General features: G+C 65.3%; 5 protein-coding genes across 8 annotated transcripts; 1 reads left to right on the forward strand and 4 right to left on the reverse strand.

Moving 5' to 3' along the window:
* Positions 1-1227: 1227 nt before the first annotated feature.
* LOC116960565 (protein S100-A4-like) lies at positions 1228-2974 on the reverse strand. Its single transcript, XM_042784595.1, has 3 exons — positions 2876-2974; positions 2155-2313; positions 1228-1459 (listed from the first exon to the last, which is right to left on the reverse strand). The coding sequence occupies exons 2-3, from the start codon at positions 2293-2295 to the stop codon at positions 1295-1297; spliced, it is 306 nt and encodes a 101-aa protein (XP_042640529.1). The 5' UTR covers positions 2296-2313; positions 2876-2974; the 3' UTR covers positions 1228-1294.
* A 2702-nt stretch (positions 2975-5676) lies between these two features.
* Positions 5677-9237, reverse strand: S100A16 (S100 calcium binding protein A16). The gene is made up of 3 exons (XM_042784594.1): positions 9121-9237; positions 6621-6792; positions 5677-6486 (listed from the first exon to the last, which is right to left on the reverse strand). Exons 2-3 carry the CDS (start codon positions 6774-6776, stop codon positions 6322-6324), a joined length of 321 nt encoding a protein of 106 aa, XP_042640528.1. The 5' UTR covers positions 6777-6792; positions 9121-9237; the 3' UTR covers positions 5677-6321.
* A 3427-nt stretch (positions 9238-12664) lies between these two features.
* S100A14 (S100 calcium binding protein A14) lies at positions 12665-15660 on the reverse strand. The gene is made up of 4 exons (XM_042784596.1): positions 15551-15660; positions 15165-15273; positions 13691-13837; positions 12665-13583 (listed from the first exon to the last, which is right to left on the reverse strand). Exons 2-4 carry the CDS (start codon positions 15195-15197, stop codon positions 13464-13466), a joined length of 300 nt encoding a protein of 99 aa, XP_042640530.1. The 5' UTR covers positions 15198-15273; positions 15551-15660; the 3' UTR covers positions 12665-13463.
* On the forward strand, positions 14263-22428 carry S100A1 (S100 calcium binding protein A1). 3 transcript variants are annotated; one of them, XM_032988319.2, is made up of 3 exons: positions 14263-14865; positions 21865-22013; positions 22132-22428. In XM_032988319.2, exons 2-3 carry the CDS (start codon positions 21873-21875, stop codon positions 22273-22275), a joined length of 285 nt encoding a protein of 94 aa, XP_032844210.1. In that variant the 5' UTR covers positions 14263-14865; positions 21865-21872; the 3' UTR covers positions 22276-22428. The 3 variants fall into 3 exon arrangements, with proteins under 3 accessions (XP_032844210.1, XP_032844208.2, XP_032844209.1); XM_032988317.2 differs by lacking the exon at positions 14263-14865 and adding an exon at positions 19638-20012; XM_032988318.2 differs by lacking the exon at positions 14263-14865 and adding an exon at positions 21477-21600.
* S100A13 (S100 calcium binding protein A13) lies at positions 16371-19477 on the reverse strand. 2 transcript variants are annotated; one of them, XM_042784598.1, is made up of 3 exons: positions 17409-19477; positions 16779-16959; positions 16371-16564 (listed from the first exon to the last, which is right to left on the reverse strand). In XM_042784598.1, the coding sequence occupies exons 2-3, from the start codon at positions 16929-16931 to the stop codon at positions 16427-16429; spliced, it is 291 nt and encodes a 96-aa protein (XP_042640532.1). In that variant the 5' UTR covers positions 16932-16959; positions 17409-19477; the 3' UTR covers positions 16371-16426. The 2 variants fall into 2 exon arrangements, with proteins under 2 accessions (XP_042640532.1, XP_042640531.1); XM_042784597.1 differs by having other exon boundaries at positions 17400-19477.
* Positions 22429-22750: the final 322 nt, after the last annotated feature.

The raw sequence follows: 22750 nt of genomic DNA on the forward strand, positions 1-22750 counted from the left end.
CACGTCCCGGGCACGTGTCAGGGAGCTGCGGGGGGGAAAGCCGGGAGCAACCTCCCTGCCATGGGGCAAGCCAGCTCTTCGCCACGCTTCAAGGGCTGACAAATACCCCAAGTGTCCCCGAGCCTTGCTGAGCCCCCTCGGGACAAAGATACCCACTTCAGAGTGAAAAAAAAAAACAGGGGTGAAACCCCACTGCCAGCTCCAGGTTGTTCCGATGCCCAGCGGGATGCAAAATATCACCAAATACCTTAAACACCTTTATTTAAGGACTGTTTGGGCAAAAGAAACCCCCAAGCCTGTAGCTCATCTCCCTGTTAACAAGTGTAAACTGGTGTAAATTACTGGGAGTGGGGGGAAAAAAAAGCTCCTGGGCGCTCTTTATAAAGACTCTGGGAAGGGGCAGAGTGAAGTCTGGAGCTGCTGGGGAGATGCTGGAGGGATTTGGGGGCTCAGGGAGGATTGGGGGGGGTTGGGGACAGGCTCTGCAGTGACACAGAGGCTCTGTCAGGGCTTTTTGAATCCGGGGTGGTTTCTCTGGGGGTCTGGGGCCTCTGGGAAAAGCTGGAGAGCAGCTGCAGCACCTTCTGCAAACCAGCCCAGACCTGCCAGGAGGAGCTGGGGCTGGGGGAAATGGGGGGGGGGGGGGGGGGGGAAACCCCGGGGCTTCCCAGCCCATAGCACAGGCTGGGTCTGCAGCCCCATGGCTCTGTGGTAAAACTGGGGGGGGGGGGGGCTCAGGTTGACTTTCCCCAGTGCAATCCCCCAGTATGGGCTCATCCACATCTCAAGGGGGTTAAGGGTCTCCTCCAGCTGACCCCTGCGGGGACTGGGGTCCCTCTCTCCCTTTTTGGCTTTGCACAGACCTTGCATCTTGCTCTCTGGTTCCTCCAGACCAGTTTTCTCTTCCCCAAACCCAGTGCATTGCCCAGGGCAGCTCATGCCAACCCAGGAGCCCAGCTGGGCTCAAGGAAGTGTGGCTGTTTTGAGCTAAACGTGCACTGAACATTTCTCCCGAACCAGCAAAGACAGTTCCGGGGGGGGGAACGTCCGAGTCCATTGCTCGGAGGCGGCACTGGGCTGTTTTGCTCAGCCTTTTTCCAAAAAATGCCTCCGGGGGCTGAGCTGCACCGTGGAAAATCCCACAGAGCTGGAGGAAGGCATGAGTCACCCGGCTGCCCGCTAACCCACAGCGCACTGAAACCCTGCTGATACACACCCAGGCTTTGGAAAAACTTTTATTTGAAAGCCCCCAGGGCGATGCTGTGGGCAGAGGGGGGGGGGGGGGGGCGGTGTATCACTTTTTTCGGGACTGCTTGGTGGGGCCATCCTTGAAGAACTCGTTGAAGCCCATGGTGATGCAGGCCAGGAAGCAGGCGTACTCCTTAAAGTCCACCTCGCTGTCCTTGTTGTGGTCCAGGTCGTTCACGAGCCTCTTGAACTCTGCCTCGTCCATTTGTTTCTGTGAGGGGGGGGGAGAGCACGGTGGGGGTAAGCGGTTTTGGGGTGCACAGATGAGCGAGGTGCTTCCCCATCCAGCCCCACTGCTTGCAAGGAAAGACGTAAAAAGCCCAGGCTTCCCTCCCCCTGCCTCGGAGGAGGGTTTTCTCTTTGCCTTTCGAAGGAGGTGGCCTTTAGAAATGCAGGTGGTTTACCCGAGAGCTGGGGCACGCTGGCACGGCTACAGCAAACATGCCTCTCGATCATGAGAAAAAGTTTGCTGAAAAATTTTCTCTTCCCTCCTCCCAGTTTAAACCACAAGCCAGAAGGGGAAGTAGGGGTTAAAAAAGGGATTAAAAAAAAAAAAAATTGAAATCAGAGCATGATTTTCTTTGCCAATCAAAATATTTCTGTGTCTAAGAAAGCCAAGTTTCCTTTTGGTCTGAGCACGCTCCAGCTCGGGTCCTCCCGGCCTCATCCCTCCCCTCCTCCTTGCGCTGGAGCACGAGGGCTCAGCGTGTCGCACGTGGGCTGCAGCCGTCGTGCACGCTTTGGGGAAACGCAGACACCGCCTCTGCTCACCCCGCTTTGCACCGGGCGATGTGGAAAAACCCGAGGCTGGTTTGCTCCTACGACACCCCCCGCCCGCGCCCGGGCACCTCGGAAGGATGCGAAGGGATGTGCCCCCCCCCCCCCCCCCCCGCCACGGCCACTTACGCTCCCAAAGACGGGCAGCTCGTTGTTCAGCAGGTCCTTGAGCTCGGCCTTGCTGAGTTTGTACTTGTCCCCTTCCTTCCCCGAATATTTGTGGAAGGTGGTCACCATCACGGCCAGCGCCTGCTCCAGGGAACACGCCATCGCCAGCCTCCTGCGCGCCTGGAGGGCAGAGCACCGGGGACGGGGTCAGGGCAGGCTCGGGGTGACAATGGGGATCCATCCCCCCCTACCCCACTCAAATCGCTCCGTGAGGCTCCCCCGGAGCCTCTTGAGGGGTTTGGGGGGGCATTTTGGGGTGCAGCTGGAGAGCAGAGCTGCACGGCAGGCGATGCGTGAGGAAGGGGAGGAGAGACTCACCGGGGACGGGGTCAGGGCAGGCTCGGGGTGACAGTGGGGATCCATCCCCCCCTACCCCACTCAAATCGCTCCGTGAGGCTCCCCTGGAGCCTCTCGAGGGGTTTGGGGGGGAATTTTGGGGTGCAGCTGGAGAGCAGAGCTGCACGGCGGGTGGTGTGTGAGGAAGGGGAGCAGAGACTCACCAGGGACGGGGTCAGGGCAGGCTCAGGGTGACAATGGGGATCCATCCCCCCCTACCCCACTCAAATCGCTCCGTGAGGCTCCCCCGGAGCCTCACGAGGGGTTTGGGGGGGAATTTTGGGGTGCAGCTGGAGAGCAGAGCTGCACGGCGGGTGGTGTGTGAGGAAGGGGAGCAGAGACTCACCGGGGTCGGCGCGGGTCAGGCAGCAGCGAGGATTTGGGGCGCTGCAGCCGGAGCGCGCTGGGCATTTATAGCCCGGGCGGGGTGGCACTGCCCAGCGCACCCCCGTGCAGCCCCCTCGCCTCCAGGCTTTCCCAGCAGCTCCCCACAGGTGGTTTCACCCGCGCCTCATTTTTGCCTAACGAGCTGTGTGATCCCATTAGTGGGAAGTGGGGGGGGGGGGGGGGGGGGCTGCTGGGAGGAGCTGCCAGCCCTGCCGGGGAGTCTGGGGACCGAGGCACAAGCCAAGGGATGGGTGCAGACACTGGGAAAGGGCTGGGGCATCCCTTGGGGCTCCCCAGAGAAAATTGTGCTGTCCCTCACACCGCCAGCTTTCTGGGTGGCCCAGGTGTCCCCAAAATAAGCACCGTGACCATCCCAGTGCCCCCAGTGCACACGAACAGGCTCTGCAGCAGGGCCGGGGAGGTGACAGGGGTCTTATCTGAGCCGCAGGCTGGCGAGGCCACGAGCTTTAGCACAGGGTTCGTTCCAGGACACGCTGAGGCAGCCCAGGGGGACCACAGACTCCTAAAAGTCTGTCGTGTTGTCCTTGCACCCCAGGTCCTTCAGCAGCACCCCGAAGCTGCGCTCATCCTGTTGTTCCTGGCACAAAACATCAGCGAGGTCAAGGCCAGCACCCACTGGCCGCGGCACGGGTAGGCACCAACCGCAACTGGGTGGTTTTGGCAGGTGGGGGCAACCTGTTTCAGGCAGGAGCGAGCCCTTCCCTGACCCCCACGTCTTCCCCAGTGGTGGGGAGAGATATGAGGATGCTGGTGGGGCTCAGGTCCCCGGTGTCCCCACGCTCACCCCCACGAAGCTGGGCAGCTCCTGCAGCTCGCCCTTGCCCAGCTGGTGTTTGTCACCCTCCTTCCCCCCCTCCCCGAGCACTGGTGGAAGGTGGCAATGCCGGAGGGCTAGGGCTTGTTCCAGGGTGGTGGCCATTCTGGCAGGGGGCTGCTCCCAGGGGAGGGCACACAGCTTTTCCCTGCAAACCCCCCAGTTACATTTGCATTGTCACCCACCCACAAGAACCTGTTTGGTTTGGAGGGGGGAGCCGGGATAAATCCTCGTCTGGAGAAACCCAGGGTGGTCCAGCCTGGAGCATCTCGAAGACAGCCTGGTCATCCTCTGGTGACAGCGAGAGAAATGTGTCTTCCTCCTCCCAGAGATGCAGAGGCTGGAGAGGAGCATGGAGGAACATATTTGGGGCATTTTCTGGAACCTTGCGGCACCTCGAGGGGACCTCGAGGCTGGTGCAGCAGGGCTGGGTTAGCAGCTGGCACGGGGTGCCCGGAGCTGATCCCGCCGGGGACACGAGGACAGGAGCGTGGGTTCCAGCTCCCCAGATTGGGACCAGCTGCGGAGCCTGCAACGTCCCCCTCCCCGCTTGCCATACGGTGCCCTGAAAAGTGCCCCAGGGTTTTCCGGAGCACCCAGGGGCACAAAACCAACCCCCTGCCCACACAGATGCTTGTGCAACAACACACCAGCCCCCTGCACGCTGGTGCACTGCAGCAGCCCACCCCCGTCCCCCCCCCTCCCCGTCCCCCACATTTGCTCCAAGGAGCTCTGGTGCCCGGATCCTGGGGGGAAGCATGCACAAGGAAGGGGAGGGGACACATCCTGAAGTGTTTTCATGCACCGCAGCCAATCTGCAGCTAGAAATGAGATGTTGAGGGGTTGGTCCCCCCCACCCTGAGGGTCCCTTCTGGAGAGACCCCCAAGAAACTACGCCGGATCCCGCCGGATCACTGGGATCCCATGTGAGCAGCTGGGTGCAGCTCCCAGCCGAGCCCCACTCAACCCATAAACCAGTATATGAGTCACGAACACAGCCCTTGCCGGAGAGGAATTCCTCCACCATGACTCAGCTGCAGCCCTGCCCCACTGCGCCGTCTCCCGTGGGGGCACCCCCAGTTTGCCGGGGTCCCCCCCCCGGTGCTGCAGGGCAGGGGAAGGGTGGGCTGCGTGGGCAGGGGGATGGGCAGGAGCCAGCGATGCTCCTGCATCGGGGAGGGGAGCAGCAGGGTCAGCAAAGGGGGGCTGGCTGGAAGGGGACGGGGGTCCTGGCTCCAGGGTGCTGACATCTCCCCCGCCGTGGGGAGTGGGGGTCACGGGGGGCCACCGCCATGCCCGCAGGCCTGTGGCCAAGACTTCTCCCAGTGGAAAAGCCCAGCTCGGGCTGGTCGCCAGCATCGTGGGCGTCACGAGCCGGGCTGCAGCACGCTCCCCGCCGAGCGCTGCGGGCCCTGGGGGGACCCCGGCCCCCACGGGGCCACGATGCTGCTCCCCGTCTTGAGCTTGGGGGGGGGGGGGGTGCCATGGAAGGCACTGAGATACAACACGGGAATCGGGGTCCCTCGAGATCCCCGGGGGTTGGGGTAGCCATGCCCTCGTGATGCACGGATGTGGGATTGGAGTCCCAGGCTGCTCAGGACCCCTCATGGGGACACGGAGAGGGTCCCCGGGGACGTGTGGCAGCGCCACCCTGTGTCCCAGGCAGAGGTTTGGGGTGCTGCGGGGTTGCTGGGGCGCCGAGAGGCCACGGTGTCTGCTGACACCTCGTGGTGGCTCGATCAGCCCCCGGGAGCCCGTCCCTGCGAGGCCGGGGCACGGCGTGACCGTGTGGGTGATGGGAGATGTGTGACCCCCTCCCTCAGCCCCGTCCCCCCCACACGCACACACATCCCCCCCCTCAGTGCATGCACGCTGAGGATCTGGGGGGGCTGTCCCCTGGAAGGCAGAGCCTCAGCATCACCCGCTGCTCCTCCAAATTTTATTGCCTCAATAAATAACCACGGTGGTGTTGCCCGGACGGGACCGCGCCACTCCCCAAGCCCGAAGGAGCAGAGCACCAGGCAGCGCAGGCAGGGCAGACCCTCCACCAGCTTGGGCAGGGGGAAAGACACCCTTTTCCCAAGAAAAACCCCCCCAAACTTTGAGGGGGAGCTCCAAGGGGAGGGGCGTCCCAGTTGTGATGGGTTTTCTGCCAGTGGGGCTGTGACCCAGAGGTCTGAGAACAGACAGTATTTGTGTCCTAGATGAGGGGAAGCCTCTCCCTTGGCTTCTGGCCCAGCAGCCCAGCAAGGACAGGGTTTGAGAAAGCGATGGCAAGGATGGCATGGCGTGGGGCGAGGAGGAATGCCCCGAGGCTCTGGTGGCCTCGCACCCCTCCAGCTCCCACCCACGGGGCCTGCCCGCCCCGACGGCACCCTGGCATGGCTCGGTCGGCAAAGCCGTGGGAGACCGGGGTGCCCTGGGGCAAACTGGGGCTCGGGGCAGAGCTCGACAGCGGGAGAGGCGAGAAGCGGGGCGCCGTGGAGAAGCAGGGGCTCAACCCAGGGGGTGGGAGTGGGGGGGCTGAGCCCGGTGGGGAGGGGGTGGTGGGGGGGTCCAGATGTGTCCGGCTACTTGGTGTGCTTGACGCTCTGCTCCTGCTGGCGGATGATTTGGGCGATGGGGCTGGCGATGCCGCCTATCAAGGTCCAGTACTCCTCGAAGCTGATGCGCCCGTCTTTGTTCTCATCCAGGTCGCAGATGAGCTTGTCAGCCGCTCGGCGGTTCCCGGTGTCCTGGGGGGAGAGAGCGGAGCTGCTCACACCGGGACGGTGAGGAGTGCGGGGTGAGGGGGTTGGAGGTGGGTTTGGGGGGGACCCCGAGCAAGAGTGAGGAGCCGATCCCCCGGCCCCGCGCGCCCCGGCCTCACCGTCAGCATGTGGTTGAGCTCGCAGCTCAGCATCTTGCGGAAATCCTTCTTGCTGATGCGCCGCGGCTTCTTGCAGCAGCAGCGGCGGCTCGAGTATTTGTCAAAGTTGTTGACCAGCACCTGGACGGCCCATTCCAGCTCCGTGCATTCTGCCATGGCTGCCTGCGGTCACCTGCGGGGATTGGGGGTGGGAGGGGGGGGGTCAGGGATGGGGGGGTCAGCCCCAGGGCTGTGGGACCCTCCACGGGTCCATGCTGGAGGGTGGAAGGGCAGGCGGCGTGCTGCCAAAGCTCACGGTGCCATCGCTCAGGGCACACATGGTGGTGGTGGGGGGGGGGGGGTCCGCTGCCACCAGCCCTGGGGTCACCGCCAACCCCCCAAGGCAAGCGAAAAACAGCCTCCACGGAAAGGCCAAAAAAAGGCAGCAGCGCCGACGCGCGGGGTGCTCGTCTCCCCAAAAAAATCCTCCGTGCCAAAGGCCCCGGCTCCGGCGCAGCACCCGCCCCTGCGCCACTGGCCCCACCTGCCCCCCCGGGGCAGCCGCCCCCACGCGTGGGACGGGGCGGCAACTTATGGTGCCGAGGCCGCGGGGCTGCGCAGCGCCAGGGCCGCGGCCGCCGGTTCCCAGGGCTCATTAGGGAGGAATGGGGCTGGGAGCCGCACGGCGGCGGCGGGACGAGGGCAGGAATTACCGGCCAGCCCTCCTCTTGCTTCACGGCTCCAGAACACCCTGATGGGAGCAGGTCTGGACCTGCCAGAGCCCCCCCAACAAGCCCAGCCAAGGGCGTCCCCCCCCCTGCTACCCCAGGGTCCAATCCTGCCTGCCTGCTCGATGTCTGGGATCCCTTTCCTCACTCCGCGGTCCTGAGGCTGCCCCAAGCCAGGAAGCTCCTTCCTATGGACGGACCCGACAGGATGGTCCCTGTCACGGGGTCCTAAGTCCACATTCCGGGCAGGATACGGGCAGACAGGGACGGAAACTGCGTCACCTTGCCTGGCCTTGGCTCTTTCCTGCCCCGTCAATGGCGGAGAGCGGGGCGAGCCGGGGCGCGTTGCTCCCCATCGTTTCACTGGAGCCGTTGCTGATTTACACCGGCCCGGGGGTGCAACGCCGACCATCACGGCAGCGGTGGCCGCCTGGGTCTTGGAGGAAGCCAACGGGGTGGCATGCGTGGAGCCCAAAGGGGTGGCCCAACATTGTCCCCCCAGTCCGGGGGCATCCTCCAGGAGCGTGCCTGCAGCCCTGGGAGCAGACAGGACCTGCCCAGTGCCCCAAATTTGGCTCATGTCCCCTCTCTCTTTGCATCGATCCTCCCTAATTCGGCCCCAGGCCGAGGACATCGGCGCATCAGGGTGGTGACAAGAGACACAAGGCTCAGCCCTGGGCTCCCCGCACTCTCACACTCGTCCCTGCATGTCTCAGCGTGAGTGGGTGCCCTCCCGGGCCATCCTTGTCCCCATGGGAGCCTTCGCTGTTCCGCGGTGCCACCACCTACAGCCACCTCGTCCCAGGACTGGGGACTGTTCCCAGTTTGCAGGACACTGGGCACCAGGGTGGCTTTCAAATAGTCCCAGTGCTGGCAGGGAGTCCCGCTGTGAGCTGCTGTGCCCGGCACGGCCCCGCCAGAGCCGCTCACCGGAGACCTCCAGCTCCAACCCTTCCTCACGCCAGGTTATTAATTGCCAACGAAAGGTAATCAGCAAGCGCCTGGGCAAAAGCACCCACCCGCTCGCTGCACCCCCTGGGGTCCCCACATTGCAGACCCCACACCGGTGTCACTGGTCCCCCGCCGCCAGCACCCAGCCCATCCTCGGGGCATCGCGGCTGCTGCTTCGCCGCTGACTCACGGCATCTGCGACAGCACGGCTCGAATGATCCCCCCTCCAACACACACACACCCCCACCACCCCCCCCCCGTCGCCTGCACCCCAGCCCCACCGCGTGCCCCCGGGGCCAGCCTGGGGCACGGGGACATTGTCACCGCAGTGGGACGCAGGGATGACGGCATGGTGGCAGCAGGGCTGGGCGCCCGGGTAGGCGGGTTGGGCAGGATGGGGGCTCCCCGGCTGCCCCGCTCCCACCGCTGCCATCCCCCCCTCTCTTCTTGCACCTCTCCCTCGCACGCTCACCAGCCCCCAGAATCAGGCCCTGCAGCCAGGCACAGCACCGGCGCTCCCTGCCCACAGCCCCAGCATCGCCGAGGGCAAAGCAGGGGGGGAAACGTCCTTTTTTCCCAGGGCTCGACCCTACTGGCGGCCCCACGTGCCCCCCTCGGCAGCGGAGTCGACGGATGCTGCCGAGCCCCAACCCCTGAGCCCGGTTCCCCCGCGTCCAGTGGGTCCCCTCCCGCCGCGCTGCCGAAGGGCGCGGGGGGTTTTCCACCACCCAACCTGCAGCGGCACGTCCCAGGGATGCTTCTGGGTGAATATTCCACACCCCCCCCCGCCTCCCCGCAAGCGTCGTGATGCCGGTTTTCCCATCCCTGGCTTGGACCCTCACCTGGCTCCCTCCGGGGGTCCCGCTGTATTCCGTCTGTCGCCGATTTGGCACCACGGGCAGGGGGAACTGATGACGCCCGCTCTCTCCTCACCTTGCACCCATACCACCGGGCCCAGGCGGGTTTTTAAAGAGGCTCCCACCCCTTCCTGACGTTCCCAGGGCGTTCCCGGGCTGAGGCTCACCTGGGAAATGGCTCCCTGCGATTGCAACACCCAGACGGGTCGGTGCGAGCAGGGACCTGCGGCGGGCTCCAGCTCCCTCCCCGGGGGGGCTGCTCTGTGCATGGCTGTGGGGTGATGGCAAATGTTTGGGGACCACCCCAGAAGACTCTCCCCCCCCCCCCCCCCGCCACCAGCACCACCTGGAAGGAGCGGTGGGCTCCCAGCAGTGGTGGTTTACCAGGCACAGTGCAACTCCAGCTTGGTGCTGGCTTTTGCAAACCTGCCGCCATCCAGCCGCGCAGCAGCCGAAAGCCCGGCTCCACCATCCCCACGGAGCATCCCCACGGCCCACCCTGCTCCAAACCGCCCCACGCACCCACCGCCGGCGAGGCCAGCCAGTCAGCCCCAGTGTGGCACAGGAGCTGGCCGGCAAGGTGAGGGGGACATCATTTATTTGAACCAAAACTACTTGTTCTCAAGGGTGAAAAGGGATCAGCGTGGGTCTCCGGGAGCACAAGCACCGGCTCCGGGCAGGGCTGTATCCAGCTCTCAGCCTTTGCTAGGTGCACTAGGCCAGACAAGGCTCTTCTCAGCTGGTAGCTGTGCTTGTAAAGTCACATCCAGAATTAATTGTCCCAGCAAATTGTACCCCTGTATGTCTACCAGAGCAATGGCGCAGCGATTTGATGCCCAGATTAGATACGGGCATTATTGGGAGCTGCGCATTTAAGGATGCAAAGTAGGAGGTGAGATATTACAGGCAGGAGCCACCTGCTCGGAGAACCTTTGGAACTCCTGTCCCGGAAAAAAAAAAAAGACGTGTGTGTCGTCATCCTGGCTCTCCACAGGCTTCTTCCTAATCTCGGTTGGGAGGAAGCAAACCCATTCTCGGCCGAGATGCTCCGATGTCGTTGATGCAACATCCCAGAAGGGTGGGAATCCCTCCCCGACCCTGCAGGCAAACAGCTCACCTCTGAATCATGGGCTTTCATTACTCTCCTGTGCCTGGCAGATGTCACAACCACATCCAGGCCCTTATTTTTACAAGGCATCCAGGGCGTGTGCGTGTGCTCAGAGCAGCCACGTCCCATCCAAACCCATCACAAGACGGTTCCCAGCCATTTTGATCATCCCGGTGAGGTTGGGCTCTCCTCCGGTCCCCCACCAGCTCTGGGTATGAAGGGTCAGGAGCGTTTTGGTTTCTCATGGACAAGCTCTGCCCCATGGGACCCTTTGCAGCAGAAGGGGGGGACACCAAGCCCCAGCTTTGGGGGTCTTTGGTGACCAACTTGATGATGAGCCACCGCTCCCGCACGCAGCAGCCACTCCGGCAAGGACGAGGACATTTCTCGGTGGACTCACCGAGGGGCACCGACCCTCCTGGCACGGGCTGAGCTGTTTCTACGACCTCCAAGGACTTTCCAGATACAACAGATACTTATCAAGGATGGCTCATGCTGCAGGAATTGCTGGCCTTCCGACAGCGCACCGTCACACCGGGGAGCTGGTCACCAAACCAGAAATAGGACCCAGGAGTCCCCACTCCCACAGCGCATTCCCAGTCTGGTGCTGGGAAGAGGATCCAGGAGCCCTGGCTCCCCTTTCCCCCCACCCCCCCATCACCCCAACCATTTGACACATTTCCTGTCTCTAATTAAATGCACACCACACCTTTCTGCTTAATTTCCATGTATTTATTTCCAAGGCAGGAACAATAAATAGTCATTCTCATTGTGAAATCCACCCCAAGGTGAGAGGAGACAGAGGGTGGCCTGTGGCCGAGCCGCGGTGTCGGTGCTGCCGCGCCGGCCGCCAGCCCGGGAGGACCTGCCGTCCTGGCCCAGCCTCGTGTTTCATCACATTTCTCTGGGTTTTGCTTTGGTTTTGTTTTGTTCATCCTTTTGTTTTTTCTTTTTTTTTTTTTTTTTTTTTTTTTTCCTCCGCAGCACAGAGCCTCATGAGGTGACGCTGGTGCTGTTGAGGTGTCCGCACCCTCTCCCTTTTTGGGGTCCCCGTCCCCATCGCATCTCTGGGGCTGCCCACGGGCTCCTCCGGGACACGGAGCTCAGCGGGAATAGCTCAGATGGCAGAAAAAAAAGGTGGGATAACCAGTGCCCTGTACCCTTCTTCGCCCTCCATGCACTCGGTGCCTGAGCTAATTGCTCCATCTCAGTGAGCCACCGTTTTGTGGCATTCGCTGTTTTCTAATTTGCTGTAATTACACAGAAATCCCACACTCTCCCGGCACAGGTGCGATCTTGCTGCTGGCCTCAGAGTTTTTGGGTCTTTCTGAGCCTAGGATTTTGGGGTGTCCTCTGAGCTACCTCCAGCCCAGCATGGAGCCACGTGCCCAAAGCCCTCGGGGTGCCTCGTCCGGAGACACGGCCCTGGCTCCGCTCCTGGGGTCCCTGCAACGGGAACCACTGGGCATGAGCCACCCCGAGAACTGGGCACGTGCACATCCCCGTGCACACCCTCAGCCCCATGCACACCTGCAGCCCCATGCACACCTGCAGCCCCGTGCACACCCTCAGCCCCGTGCACACCTGCAGCCCCATGCACACCCGCAGCCCCATGCACACCCTCAGCCCCATGCACACCTGCAGCCCCGTGCACACCCGCAGCCCCATGCACACCCTCAGCCCCATGCACACCTGCAGCCCCGTGCACACCCTTAGCCCCGTGCACACCCTCAGCCCCATGCACACCTGCAGCCCCATGCACACCCTTAGCCCCGTGCACACCCTCAGCCCCATGCACACCTGCAGCCCCGTGCACACTCGCAGCCCCGTGCACACCCGCAGCCCCCTGCACACCCTCAGCCCCGTGCACACCCGCAGCCCCCTGCACACCCTCAGCCCCGTGCACACCCTCAGCCCCATGCACACCCGTAGCCCCGTGCACACCCACAGCCCTGTGCACACCTGCAGCCCCGTGCACACCCGCAGCCCCATGCACACCCGCAGCCCCCTGCACACCCTCAGCCCCATGCACACCCTCAGCCCCGTGCACACCCTCAGCCCCGTGCACACCCGTAGCCCCGTGCACACCCTCAGCCCCGTGCACACCCTCAGCCCTGTGCACACCCTCAGCCCCGTGCACACCCTCAGCCCCGTGCACACCCACAGCCCTGTGCACTCCTGCAGCCCCGTGCACACCCACCACATCCCTTGCACATCCGCAGCATCCTTTTCACACCCGCAGCATCCCTTGCACACCCACCGCATCCCTTGCACCCTCGTGTTCTGCACTGGGGCCAGCGGGGCTGAGCAACCCCGCAGCAAGGGACGCTCAGAGCCACGAACGCTGCAGCCCCGTCCCTCCCTGACCCCCCCGGCTTTTCCCTCTCCCACAAAGGACAAACGAGGTCACCCCATCCTGGCTGCTTTGTTTCCAGTGTTTTCCTTTATTAATTTATACAAAAATGGTTGCAAGTGATGCAAGCTGATAACAACCCGCCACCGTCCCAGCCCCGAGCCCAGCTGCCAGCCGGGGGCCAGCATCCCTGGCGAGGGGCAGGCGGGGGAGCACTGTGCAGGCAGCACACCCCGGCATAGCACCCCAAAACCCGGGCAGGCACAGGGCACCGTGGTCCCTGCACCGGGGGAAGAGCAGGGAGTACACCCAGGCCATGCACGACGACATTGGTGCTGGCCCGGAGCCCGGGATGTCCCCAGAAGTGCTCGAAGCACGAGGCAGAACTGTGGATGGCAGGACACGGGGTTGGGGGGGACGAGCCCGCACATCCAAGGGCTTTTGGGGGGGAAAGGAGCCGAGTCCCTCTCGCTGCGATGCTCCGGGGCTGGGGGACCTGCAACCGGAGGGGTTTTGGGGCCGGAGGTGGGACGACCCCGGGGGTAAAGGCTCTGGAGCAGAGGACGGAGAAAGGCGGCTCCACAGCCGGGGCCAGGAACCCCCTTGCCACCTCCCTCCCGCCGCGGCACGGGCCGGAGCTGGGGATGGGAAGGGAGGTTTCCTGAAGGGAAGGGGAGCCGAGAGAGGGCAGGGATGGAGCCGGGGAGGGGGAGCCCTTCGCCCCGGGCCGGGGACGTGGGGAGGAGATGAGCCCCAGCAGGAGCAATGCTGCATTTTCCCAGGCGCATCCCACCGGGACCAGCAGCCTCTCGCGCTTCTCGGTGCAGAGCCTGAGGCCTCGGGCGCCTTCCCGTCCCCCGCCACCCTCTACTTCCTCCGGCAGCCCTTGGCCGCGTCCCCCATCATGTCCCAGTACTCTCCAAACTCCAGCTTGGCTTCATCAGGGTCTCCCATGCATTCGATCTTCTCGTCCAGCGGTCCAACGCACTGCAGCAGGGGCGGAAAAAAGCATCGGGGTGACGGGGCTGCGGGGTCCCACAGGCAGCCTGTGCCCACCCCAGCTCCCCCTGCCCACCCCCGGGCTCTTCCCTCACCTTCCCCAGGTGGGGCAGCTTCTGCACCACCAGCTCCTGCATCTCGTTGGGCGTCAGGTACTCCTTCTGCCCCTTCACTGCGTAGCAGTGGAACTGGTTGATGACGGTCTCGATGGCCCGCTCCACGTCGGTGAGCTCCTGGCAGTCCTGCGCGGAGGAGAGAGGGTGAGCACCGGTGGGACACCTCCCTGGACAGATGGGACATCCCCAGGACAGATGGAACATCCCCTGGGTGGATGGGACAAGCCCCTGAGGAGATGGGACACTCCCCAAGCCGATGTGGCAGCGCTCTCTTCAGATGTTCAACCCCACCGCAGTGACGGGAGAAACCTCCTTGTCTACATGAGACCCCTCCGTAGAGGTGCGAGACCCCCTGCACAGATGCGAGACCTCACTCTACCGATGCGAGACCCCCCATACAGATGCAAGACCACTCCGTAAAGACACGAGACCCCACCGCACAGATGTCGCATCCCTCCATCCAGGCTCTGCCCAACTGCAGTCGTGTCCCCCCCTCCCCTCCCCGACAGCTACCGTACCCCTCCACCTCGATGTGACGCCCCTCCTCACAGGCATGTCACCCCCCTGTCTCTGCTTGCCCGGACTTCTCCCTGCCCGGGGCCAGCGAGGCTCAGCCACCCCGGCGTCTCCAGGCGCTACACCCACGGCGCGGGGGCCGCCGCGGCCGTCCGGACTGGTTCTTCCTCTCCTTTGCACAAGCGGCGGATGGCGGCATGAGTCAGTGCCCAGGACGACTCGGGTGCCCGCCAGGATGGGGCTCAGCAGCAGCAGGAGCCCCCTCTCCCTCCCCGTCGGGGCTGCAGCCCCCCCTTCCTCACTGGGGTGGGGGGCAGAGACTGGCCTGACCCACGCGCCTGGCTCCCCGGCCGCTCGTGCTAATTAGCCAAAGCTGCGTTTGAAGGGAAACGATGGTGATTCACTCAGCATCTGCGGTTTCCCCTTGAAACACTATTAAACCACATCAGGCGATGCCTATTAGGAAGAACCCAGCAATCTTCAGAGCCTCAGCCCGGCCCCCAGCCGGGGCCAAATCCTCCGGAGGTGCAAAGGAGCACAGGGTGGGCGCCTCCCTTTTGAAAGCCGAGGAAAACAGGAGACTTTCTGCCATTGGGCATCCTTGGAGAGGTTGCAAGGAGCGAGCACAGCTCCCGAAGGTGAGTCCACGGGAGCTGGAGAAAGCTGCCTGGTTCCCCGAGCTTTCAAGTGGCTCCGAGCCTGCAGCACCAGATCCCCCTGCCCGGCATTGGGGCAGAGTTGCCGAACCCCCAAAACAGCCCCTCGGGCTCCTCCGCTGGAGTCTGGCTCCAGGATGGAGCTGGCCCGGCCGCGCTGCTCTGAGTCACCCCATGCCGAGGGCTGCGCTCCGAGGGATGGGGCCGTGCGGGGTCACCCCTGCGCCCCACACCCCGCCGGGGGTCCCGGCCCTCCCGGTGCCGCAGCGTCGCTCATGGACCTTGCGCTTCTTGCGGCAGTTGCACTGGCCCATGCTGCTCCTCGCGGGGTCTGTAGGTCCTTGGTGGCAGCAGCGGTGGGGCTGTCCTCTCCAACGGGGTCTTCAGGAGCTGGCGGAGGGAAGAAAGCCAGGCTCAGCTCTCGGCTTAGGGGGAGTTTCTCCTCCTTCGGTGCCGGGACTGAGCGCAGGGCGAGGAAGGAGCCCCAGGATGCGGTGAGCTGCCGGGACACGTCCCAGCGGCAGGAGCGTCCCTGCCTCAGCGGCAAGTCGTGGCAGAGCCGAGCGTGGGAGCGGGGTGGAGGTGGGGGGGGGGGGTGCAGAGGGGTGGCAGGACCCCTGGGCACGGAACCCCCCCCTCATCCCACAGTGGCGGATGAGCCACTTACCTGCTCCACGGGCTCTCCTGGGTCTGCACGGGCTGCGGCGCGCCGGGGTTTTATACCACGGGGAGGTGTGAGTGGGAGCTCCCTGCGCGCCGCCAGCTGCGGTGTGGTGCAAGGCGTCTCATTTCGGAGCCTGGCCCCGGGCCAGCGTGGGGCTGGGAAACGCCTCCTTCCCGGCCACATTGATGGTTCCCCATCCAGCCTGGCACGGTACGGCCGCCCAGCACCGCGTGGGAACAGCCACCCGGGCACCGGGCCCCGGCCGGCTCAGGGATGGGTCACCCCACGGTGGGGATTTCACCATTTTCCAGCGACGCTGCGATTTGGGAGCTGAACGCCAGGAATGGGAGCTTGGTCAGGGGTGCTGAGCCAGGGGCGTGACGTGCCAGCAGATGCGTGTCCCCCCCACCCCGTGGCACCCAAGACCCCAAAGAGGATGGGCATCGATGCCATGGAGGTGGCCACCACCGCGGCCACCATGGCATCACCGCTGGAGATGCTCCTGAGCCCCACCCTGGTCGCAGCCACATCTCTGTCACCCATCGGGGTTGCACTAAGCAACCCCACAGCCTGGCAGGAAGGTGTTTGTGGGGTGCAGGGTGGCACCCCCCCGCAAGCCAGACCAGCGGCGAGGGCTATTTGGCAACGGTCCCATCCATCACAGCTTCCCGGCAGTAGCCACCCCAAAGCAGAGTGAGCCCTGTCCCACCACTCGCGGTGTCCCCGGGTGCAGCATGGCCGTGGGCAGGGGATGTGGGGACGCAGGGGAGCTGGGCTGCCCAAATCACGAGCCCCCCACTAAGAACAGCAGCGATGCTCGGGCTCAGCGAAACCTCTTTTATTAGCTCCACGTCGGCCGAGTCTCCTCCGCCAGCCCCATCATTTCTTCTTCCCCGCTTTCTCCCTCCGCATGGCCTTCGCCAGCTCCCCGATCAGCCGCCAGTACTCGCCGAATTTCAGCTCCTCGTCGTTGTTCACGTCCAACTCGCTCATCTTCTCCTCCAGGGAGGGGACGTCCTGCGGGGAGGACAGGGGGAGGCTCGGCCGCATCCCGGTCCCCAACGAGTGGGATGGGGATTGGGGGGGACGGGGAGCAGGGGGCTGCTGAGCGCTCTCGCTTGCAAATCCCAGGGTACCGGGAGCAGCCCCCCAGCTCCGGGAGGGGGGGGGACACCCCCGGGGACCCACCCAACCCGCCCAGCTGCCCCACGCACGCTGCCCCTCGCCTCACCTTCATCAGGTTGGGCAGCTGGAGTTGGACCAGCTCCTTGAACTCGCTGGCCGTCAGCGTGCCCTTCTTGCCCTCCTTCCCCGCGTAGGTGAAGAAGACGGTGACGATCTTCTCAATGGCCGTTTCCAGCTCGGTCAGCTCGCCCGTGGCCATGGTGCCGCGGCACGGCAGTGGCCTGGGGCTGCAGGGAGAGGAGCCGAGAGGGGGTCGGAGGCAGAGGGGCGTCCCGGGGGACGTGCGTCGGGAGAAGGTGGACCCTCTCCCCTTCCCTGGCCCGGGGTGCGGTGAGTCTGCAAGGTCTCAGCTCAGCTCTGCAAGGCTGAGCAGGGTCCCGGAGCTGGGGGCTGCCCCGCTGCTCCCCAGGGACCGAGCGCTTCGGCCAGGCCCTCCCGGGCTGGCGCAGGGAGAGGGAGCAGAGCCCTTCGGTGACACGGCTGCCATCCGGCACAACGTGGCGCAAACGCCACAGCGGCAGCCAGGACGGGGTGGGGGGGGAACATCAGGAAAAGGACGGGGCGGGGGGGGGGGGGACGGCGGGGGTCCCCCAGCACCGCTCTTGTCCTGCTGAAGACACGGTGGCCGCAGTGGGGCCGGTGCTGCAGGCAGCGATTCCCTACTTACCCCCCTCGCCTGCGGACGGAGAGCTGCAGGCAGGTCGCGGCCCCCGCCCCGGGAGGTTTTATACCCTGCGCCGCAGGAGGGGAGAGCGCAGCGCTTTGTCCCCCGTGCCACGGCGTTGGGTTTCCTATTGCAGCCGGACGGACGTACAGACAACGCCCGGACGTGCAGACGTCCTCCTCTCCTCCCTCCCAGCGCGGGCAGCGGACCAAATTCAGCGCTCGGTCCCGCTGGCGGGAACCTGCCTGGGCTCTGCCGCCGTGGGGGTGCTCCGGGGGGGGGAGCAGGATGGGACCACGGGGCAGAGGGGAGGGACACGGGAGGACAGAGCGGGCTGGAGCATCCCGTGGAGCTCAAGAATCACTTGGACCTTTCTGGGGGTGCAGGACAGGTCTCACCCCCAAATACACCCCTCGGGGGACGGGGTTGTGTTGAAGATGGGGATGTGGTCCCCAGCACCCCGCTTGCGTCCCGCCACGCCTCGACACGGTGGCTTGTCCCAGCCCGCGATGCCGCAGTGCTGCAGACCCAGGGCCGGGCTCGACCCGCACCGAGTGAGAGTTGTGACTCAGCCACCCTCTGACATCATCCCTATTAATAGTGGGCTTTGTAAAAATTAATTAATCCAAATTAATTAGGGGGTTGGAACTGCCCGAGCGTTCCCCTTTAATCATTGTGTATTTATAACATGGCAGCCCTGGCAGGTTTCCACCTGGGAGACGGAGCAGCTCCGCGCCGCAGCACCGCCGTTCCCACGGGGCCCCCCGGCCCCAAACAAACCCCACGTGGTCCCCAAAACACAGCCCCGTGGGGACACCGGGTGGGGGTGACATTGGGGACCGTCTCTGCCGGGAGCATGGCAGGGATGTCCCTGATCGCCAGCCACCCCTTCCTTCCTCGCGCGCCACGGGCGCTGTGTCCCGGCGTCCCCGCGGCAGCGCGACACCAAGATGACGGGGAGAGAGGCCGGGGAGAGCAGCACCCCTCCCCCTAAAGACAGCGCGTGGGAGTGGGGTTCTGGGGGCCCTGGCGCAGCGTGGGTACCCCCCACCAGCTGTGTTTTGGGGACTTGGAGAAGGGAGGTCCCCAGCACGCTGCCACCAGCACCAGCCCGGTTTCTGCTGAGCCCTGATGCACTCACTCCACCTTTCCACAGGGATGGGGAGGCTCCAGCCGGCACCGGGCAGCCCGGTCCCCACCCCGCACCCGTCACACCAGCTCACGGGGGAGGAATTGGCTTCCTGCAGCCCCATCCGGCCCGGCCCCCTCCCCGGGATGACGGGGGGGACAGGGACGGGACTTCCGCCGAGCCCCACGTCAGGGGACCGTGATGGTCTCTTGGGAAACCGCTGGGGTGAGTCAAGCTCGGCAGGGAAGGGGACAGGTTTGGGGTGAATCACCGGCCCCAAGAGCCAGGCGGGCCCGTGACTCGTCACCCCTGGAATTCGGGGTGCTAAGACGGGGTGAGGAGGCAGCAGGTGCTGCAGCGGCCCCGCAACAGGATGCAACCAAATCACAGGCGGCAGGAGAAACGGCACCTCCCGGTCGAGCCCGGGATCCCCCGCTCAGGGCTGTCCCCCACAGGCAGGGAGTGGTGACCCGGCCTCGGGGACCCCGGAGCACCTGAGGACCCCCCCATGGCGGGGGGGAGAGCTCAGGGTCGGGGTGCATCCCAGGGGGTTTGCGCCCACCCCCGTGTCCTGGGCCTGGTGTCATCCCCAACGTGTCTTAATTGGGGACCCCAAGCAGGGATGGACACTGTGGCCAGCCCAGCAGTGGTCCACGCCAGCCCACGGCAACTATCAGGGCTTGTTGAAGGGGAGCGTGGCTATTTGGGGCTGCAAAACCAGGTGCCACCGCGATGCCCCCGGCCCTGGCACGGCAGCTCCCCCCGCTCCAAACCCCAGGGATGAAAAAGACTCTTCCATGCTCCAGCTATGGGACGGAGAGACAAGATCAGCCCAGCCCCGGCACCAGCAACTGGAGCAACTGGTTTAGCTGGGTCAAAGTGGAGCATGGGGAGTCGTAGCGGCTGAAACCTGTTCCAAGATGTGTGTAAACCTCCTGGCATGTCCCTCACTGCTCCCGGTTTGGTAAGAGCTTGTCCTGGGGATCTGCCAGCGCGGACAGGCCGGGCGTGCTCTCACCACGGCCGGCACCGCAGCGGCAGGGAACGGGGCCGCGGCGCCCGGGGCCAACCCCTCCGGCACCCACCCGCTGCCCCTGCGGTGTTGGGGTTTATCCATGGGCACCCGGCTCCAGCCAGTCCCGCCGCTCAGCAAACGTCCGGCCAAATCCTGATCTCCGGGGAGCTTTGGGGTTTAATAAGAGCGGGGCAGAGCCGGATGGAAACACCGGCCATGCCGGTGCCCGGGGTTTGGCAGCCCCAGCTCTGTGCCCACCGCAGGGACTGGGGTCGGGTTATTTTTAAGCTCAGGACCAGGCGGCGACGCCTGTTCCTGTCACGGGCAGCTGGTGCCCAACTGGGCAGGCGACACAGCCCCGAGGGCCAGGCTTTTCCGGGAGGAGCGGCCGGATCCTGCCGGCTGCTGAGCTGCACTGGGGACAGGGGGAGAGGGGCTCCGCTGCCACCAGCCCCCGCACGGACACCGTCAAGTGAGTGTCACCGCGGCCCTTTCCCATTTTCCGCTGTCCCCAGGCTCTGGAGCCGGCCTTTCCTGGAGCTCCAGGCCCCCCGCTCCCTGTTCTGACCCCAAAACCGGGTGCTGCGTCCTGCTGGGATGCAGCTCCATCCGGGACCCCCACCTCAGCCTCCCCAGGTGCAGGACAGGGGCTGGCCCCCCAAAACCCTACACATCACCCCAAACCCTCCAGCTTCCCCCCCCCCCCCCCCCACACACACACACACTCCAGCACAGGGCAGAGGGGTGGCCGCACAAGCTCAGGGGGACGGAGGGGGACAGGGTGGTTTTGGGGTCCCCAGGCAGAAGGGGGGGTGCCGTGTGGCCTCGCATTTCCCAACCGTGGGGACAGGAAGCGCAGAAGATGGAAACGGAGGGAGCAGGATATAATTAGCCCCAAATTAGGATTGGAATCCAGGATAAAGAGCCCGGCACCACCCGGCTCTTGCGAAAAGCCACAACGCCGGCAGCTTCTAGCAGCCCCCCTTGAAAAGCGGGCGAGGGGAAGAGGTCCCAAAAAGGGGGGACGATGGTGCCCGCCTGAGTTTGGGGGCTCAGCACCGTCGCAGTTCCCCCGGGGATGCCGGTGCAGGGGAGGCCGCAGTGGGTTCGGCCCCACGCCGCCCCGGCCGCGCGGATGCGGGGCCGTAACGAGAGCCGCAGCCGGGGCCGGGATTATCAGCATCGGCGATGCCAGCTCGGGAATCTGGTTTCTTGGCCGAGCCGTTGCTGGAGCAACCTCCGGGCTGGGATTGTAGGGCTTTTTTTTAATTTGACAAGAGGCCTTTCTGTGTGCGGGGAGCGGGCGGCCCCGGGGGGCCTGGGCTGAGTCACCCGATAGCCCCCGCCGGCTCCCCCCGGGCCCCGGCTGGCTCCCGTTGCGAGGCCGAAGACACCGGATACCCGGGCCTTATCAGCCTGGGGGAGGAGGGCCGGGGACGGATCCGGCACGGCACCGCGGCGCTGACAGATGGGGGATGCCGGCGGGCGCCGAGCGGGTGACGCCGCGGGGTCAGACCCCGGGCGCCGGCGGTGCCACGGGGGCCACGGCTGCGAGTGGAGCCGGGGGCCGGCGCAGGATGCGACCACAAGCCAGCTGGGGTTGGGGGTGACGTGACCCCGGCGAAGGGAGCCTGCCCCACACATCCCCACCGCCCCACAGGGACCGCAGCAGGGCCAAGCCTCAGCCGTGGGGGGTGGCAAGAAGGGACACCCGAGGTTTAGCACGTGGAGGGACACGGAGCCCCCCAAAGTGACTCTCGGCATCGCTGCCCACCCCTCCCCTGCCCACCGCCGCGCCATTAAGCACCGGTGGGGCTGGGCAGGCTTTTCTGCATCACCCCAGGGCCGGTGTGGGGCAAGCGGGGTGCCGTGGGTTTGGGCTCCCCGCATCCCGGCCCCCGCTCAGGCGGCACGGGGCGGCCCGGCGGTGCCAGCCGGGCTGTCCAGCCCCGGTATCGGATCCTCCCGGAGGGAGGGGGCTTGGAGCTTATTTAACGTCCCCGGCTGACCCAGTCCGGCACACTCGGAGCAGCGGGCGGGCGGCGCGGCGGGGAGCTCAGGTGAGCACAGGTCCTGGCCGGGGCATGGGTGCCCTACGAGGGGGGCAGGTGGCCGGAGCCCCCTCCCCCAGGAGCACCCCACCCAGCCCTGGGGAACAGCAGGGTACCCTGAGACACCCCCCCGCCCTCCCCAGAGTGGAGGCCACGGCATGCGACGCTCCCCAGCAGGGGATGGGGAAGGGGAGGGCTGCGATTTGGGGGCTGCGGCAAGGGGGGGCTGGTGGCTGCCCCCCCCCCCGTAACGCGGCGGGTGCCTCCCCGCAGCCAGAGCCATGGCGTCGCAGCTGGAAGGGGCCATGGAGACGCTCATCAACGTCTTCCACCATTATTCGGGGAAAGAGGGGGACAAGTACAAGCTGAGCAAGAAGGAGCTGAAGGAGCTGCTGCAGAGCGAGCTGGGCTGCTTCCTGGAGGTAGGCACCGGCTGTGCTGGGGTGCGGGGGGTCCCCCCTTTCCCTCCATGCCCTGGGGCAGCAGCATCCCAACGGGCTGCCGAGCCCCAGGGCTCACCCTGTCACCCCTCTACCACAGACCCAGAAGGACTCGGGTGCCGTGGAGAAGATCATGCAGGACCTGGATGAGAACGGCGATGGGGAGGTGGACTTCCAGGAGTACGTGGTCCTGGTGGCCGCTCTCACCGTGGCCTGCAACACCTTCTTCTGGGAGAATGCCTGACCCAGGCTGGTCCCCACCCCGCAGCAGCCCGTCATGGTGGTCCCCAAAACGCAGAGCCCCCCGCCACCCCCCCAGCTCACCCTCCGCTCCCCAGCACACCCGGGGGATCCCACTGGGATCCAGCTCCACAATAAAGGCACCGACCCAGCCAGAGGCGTGTTGTCAGCTCCTTCGTTTCCAAGGTTGGGGTTTCTGCCCTGTCCCCCCTGTTAGTGCCCCCGGGGATACCAGGGAGCCTTCCCTCTCCTGAGCCACGGGGTCACAGGGAAAAGCCACCCTGGGTCACCCATAGAGCCTGGAGACATCCCTGTCTCCACCCTGCTCTGGCTCCTATATCACACCCTGCGCCCCACCCTGCCCCGGAGCCTGGCATCAACCCCAGATCACCCCAGGGCACAGCAGAGTTGGGGCGGGTGACCCCAGCCTGCACCGGGGTGTCGGGATGCAGGACGCGGGGGTGCAACATGTGGGCACG

Source organism: Tyto alba, unplaced genomic scaffold, assembly GCF_018691265.1.
Source record: "Tyto alba isolate M040663 unplaced genomic scaffold, T.alba_DEE_v4.0 Super-Scaffold_8, whole genome shotgun sequence".
Classification (NCBI taxonomy): domain Eukaryota; kingdom Metazoa; phylum Chordata; class Aves; order Strigiformes; family Tytonidae; genus Tyto; species Tyto alba.